This window comes from Phaseolus vulgaris, chromosome 7 (assembly GCF_051622355.1).
Source record: "Phaseolus vulgaris cultivar YP4 chromosome 7, ASM5162235v1, whole genome shotgun sequence".
In the NCBI taxonomy this organism is placed as follows: Eukaryota; Viridiplantae; Streptophyta; class Magnoliopsida; order Fabales; family Fabaceae; genus Phaseolus; species Phaseolus vulgaris.
In genome coordinates, this window is record NC_143504.1 from 7,477,626 (window position 1) to 7,481,217 (window position 3,592).

Sequence of the window (3,592 nt, forward strand, 5' to 3'; positions counted from 1 at the left end):
AAGAGGAAGTTATCTAAAAGCCATGACTTTGCTTTAGGTATTGGAACTCAATTTCACTGTAACAATGTTGTTTTTCTTTTAAATGATTTTATTCCTTTAAACAAATATCTTAATTTTTTTGTTTTTATTATCCAAATAAATGTCTTTATTTTCTTACCAGGATAGATAGTTTTTTGTTACTTGATTTTTCTTTCATTTGTTTAATAACATTAATTAATATTTTTATTATCTACTTTTATTTGAATTATATTTTCAAATGAGTTTTTATCTGATTTTTTTAAAAATAAAATAAAATAAAAAATAAAAACATCCATAGATACAGCAAAATTTCAAAATATTTTTTCGTGGATAATCTCTGAGTAACGGAATAAGTAAAATGGGATAAATTTTTTAAAAGAAGATGAATAAATTCTACCAAACTTCACCATTCTGCTTACAATTTTACAATAAGAAATGTTGTTTATTTTAATAATTAAATTATTGTTTTCTCATTCTCTCAAGTCAAATAATAAATCTACACCCAAGAGCACCACCTTGGACTTTGACTAATTCTCAACGTTATCCCTATCTTATCACATTAATTGTTCTACTTCTTTTTGGAGAAGGTTAGTGTGTACCAAACTCATTTTATCATCCAGAGAAGAAAATAAGGACGAAATGTTTATTATATTTTACATAATGCGATATAAAAAAGATAAATATCAATATTCATGAACTGCATTATACATCATCACTCATTTGTTTTATATAAGAATATAATAAAAATAAATACTTATTTTTCATTTTAAATGCAAATTTATTTATTGTTTTAATTAATATTTTGTAGGATATTAATCAGATTTATAGATTGTTAATATATATATATATATATAATTCATATAAAAATGAATAAGGTTTCTTGTATAATAAAATGATTAAAACTTAAAATCAGTGAAATCAAAATCCGTGCATATTATGACAACAGCATCAGGATAAGTTAACCTTTTCTATGAATAAAAAAAATTACAAGTGATTATTATTTAGATACGCATGTAATCTAAATAACATTTTGTAATTTAAAATGGATTTTATTAAATTTTAGGACAGAGTACATCCTCTGAACTTCTGGGAAAGAAAGAAGTGATGGGGGCAGGGCACTAGTTTTTATGGCATTAGACTCAGCCATTCATTGCTCCTGCTTTCAATGTCTATTCACCCTCTCACATTTCTCAACATTGCTTTCACTCCATACACACATTCCACTATTTCACACCAATTGGAAAAAAATATGCTGTGCGCATTACAGAACAATGATGACGATAATGCATGAGTAAGAATTGGTCGCCATTTGTATTTAGTTTAGAAGTTTAGATGCAGTGATGGTTACAGAAAGTTATTGACAAGTGGCAAGCTACAACTCCCTTCACTCCTCATATATTCTCCACCATCCTTCGAGAAAAGGAGGAAAGAAGGGAACTGGAACTGAGATGGAAGTCATGTCAATAATCAGAAAATGAAGTTGGGTTGAATCATTTGATGGCATCAAATCAAAATGAAATAAACCTCAAGCAGAGTGCAAAGTGGTGAATCCACACACACACACTCTCTCTCACAGCACAGACACAGATATTGTAGAAGATCCCTTTGATTCTTTCAATAATATTGCCCCATAAATTTACACTCACCACCAGGGGAGCCTCCAACACTACCTAATCATCACACCCTTCTCTATTTCCTTTTTCTTTCTTTACAAGGACACTACAAATACAAAATTACACATTTTCTCTTCCCTTTCACCACAAACATACACATTTGCTCCACCTTCCCCATCCAATGACTTTCTCACTGAATACATTCATCCTTCTGCAAAAATTCATACTAAGTTAAAACTCATGAATCATAACAATAAACACCTTTAGTTTAAACTTTAAAACAGTCAAAGTAAAAGTAAGTACCTCTCGAGTTAAAGGACCTTTTGCAATGAAGAATGGCGCTTTGGATCCCATCATGATGCAGCAGCAGCGTATCATCGCTCCTACTCGCCGGGGAACAAACTCCGGCCACCGCGGACGATGCAGACCGACTCTTCCCCAAATGTTTCGAAACCACCTTCATCCCCTTTCCCTGTTTCTCCGTCCTCGAAGAAACAGAGGCCACCGACGGCGAAGACGACGGCGAGGCTGCGAAGCCCTCGCCGGAGAATCTCATTTTATCACTATACCTCTTGGAGACTTTCACATACAGAGGCTTAATTAGTTTTAGATACTTCCGCAACACCTCCTTCGAAAACCTCTCGGGTTTCGGCTCCTCGTAGCTGTAACCCCGAACCTTGCTCCCGAAGCTTCTCGTGCTATTATCCCTACTGAGCGCGGGAGAGGACTGGAAATCTTCGACGCTGAGCTTCACCGCGAAGACCTTAGCCTCGTTTGCAGAGTGCTCTGTTTTCTGCGGAGGAGTTCGGTTTCGCTTCCGGAACATGAAGATTCTGAAGCTTGGCGCGGACCTGAGAAGCGCAATGGGGGATTGAGGTTTGGAAATGGGCTCGATAGGGAGGACCTTACGTTTGGAGATAGGTTCGGGTGGAGACAGAGGAAGTGTGGTTTTGAACGGAACGTCGTTTTCTGTTTTGCCTGGTTCGTGTTTGGAGGGGAGAGTTTGGAGTTCGGTTGTTGTCGTCATCGTTTGTTTTGGGTCTTCGTCGTTTTTGATGGTGGTGGCCTTGTTTTCTTTGTTGTCGAAATCGTGTAACGTGAGCTCCAAGTCGAAGAAGGAGTCGTCTTCGTCAGATTCAGTGTCGGTTTCAACAACCAGGTGGGGCTCGGAGGTGGTGGACATTGTAGCGTGTCTCCAGAACTTGAGGAAGTTCAGAGCGTCCATGAAATAAGAAGAATCAAGAGAGGTGGAAGTAGGAAGAGTGTTCTGTTTTGAGGTGGGGTTGAGTTTTGGGTTTTATAGGGACAGTAAGGTGAATGAACTAAATAAAAAATAAGAGTGTGTTTGAGAGAGAGAGAGAGGAGAGGAAGAGAAGGGTTTAACTTTTCACTTCGTTTAATGGCGCTTGAGTAAGCATTGAATACGGTGCTTTCTTGGGGAATCAGAGGGGTTTAGCTTTTGCTTTTTGGAGAGAAACGTTTTGCTTTTTGTTTTCATTTTCCTCCTCTCTTTTATTTTATGTTTCTTAAAATTGATTGTTTTGTTTGTGAGCATGTGGGGGGAGAGAGAGTAGATAAAAAAATGAAAAAAGGCACTGAGTAATGTACAGTGTCTCTGACCTCAGTCCTTGGACTCATACAGAGTCATGAACGAAGCGTTTCAGTCTTTGATCAGAGTTACACAGGTAAATTTGAAAACTGAGATTTGTTTGGCCCACTTCTGATTCCGTCAAAATGAATCATCAAATACAATCTCTGCTATGGTATTATTCTACTTCTAGGTATACTATATATCTGCCTCGCTGTGATGCAATGTCATTTTGGATTAAGATTTTAAATATGGGGTGATTTTATTTACATGAAAGGTACATGGCCACAATCATTATCATCAAACTAAACCAAGCACATTAGAGCATTTAACATTTGTGGATAAACTATATTTGTTTAATTTGTGGTAATGG

At 36.3% G+C, this 3,592-nt stretch overlaps 1 protein-coding gene across 1 annotated transcript; it reads right to left on the reverse strand.

The window, feature by feature from the left end:
- Positions 1–1,306: 1,306 nt before the first annotated feature.
- MAKR5 (membrane-associated kinase regulator) lies at positions 1,307–3,139 on the reverse strand. The gene is made up of 2 exons (XM_068634972.2): positions 1,935–3,139; positions 1,307–1,842 (listed from the first exon to the last, which is right to left on the reverse strand). The coding sequence occupies exons 1-2, from the start codon at positions 2,854–2,856 to the stop codon at positions 1,835–1,837; spliced, it is 930 nt and encodes a 309-aa protein (XP_068491073.1). The 5' UTR covers positions 2,857–3,139; the 3' UTR covers positions 1,307–1,834.
- Between the last annotated feature and the right edge of the window lie 453 nt (positions 3,140–3,592).

Coding starts and splice junctions, on each gene's coding strand:
- MAKR5 (XM_068634972.2), bottom strand. CDS start 2,856: ATGGACGCTCTGAACTTCCTCAAGTTCTGGAGACACGCTACAATGTCC.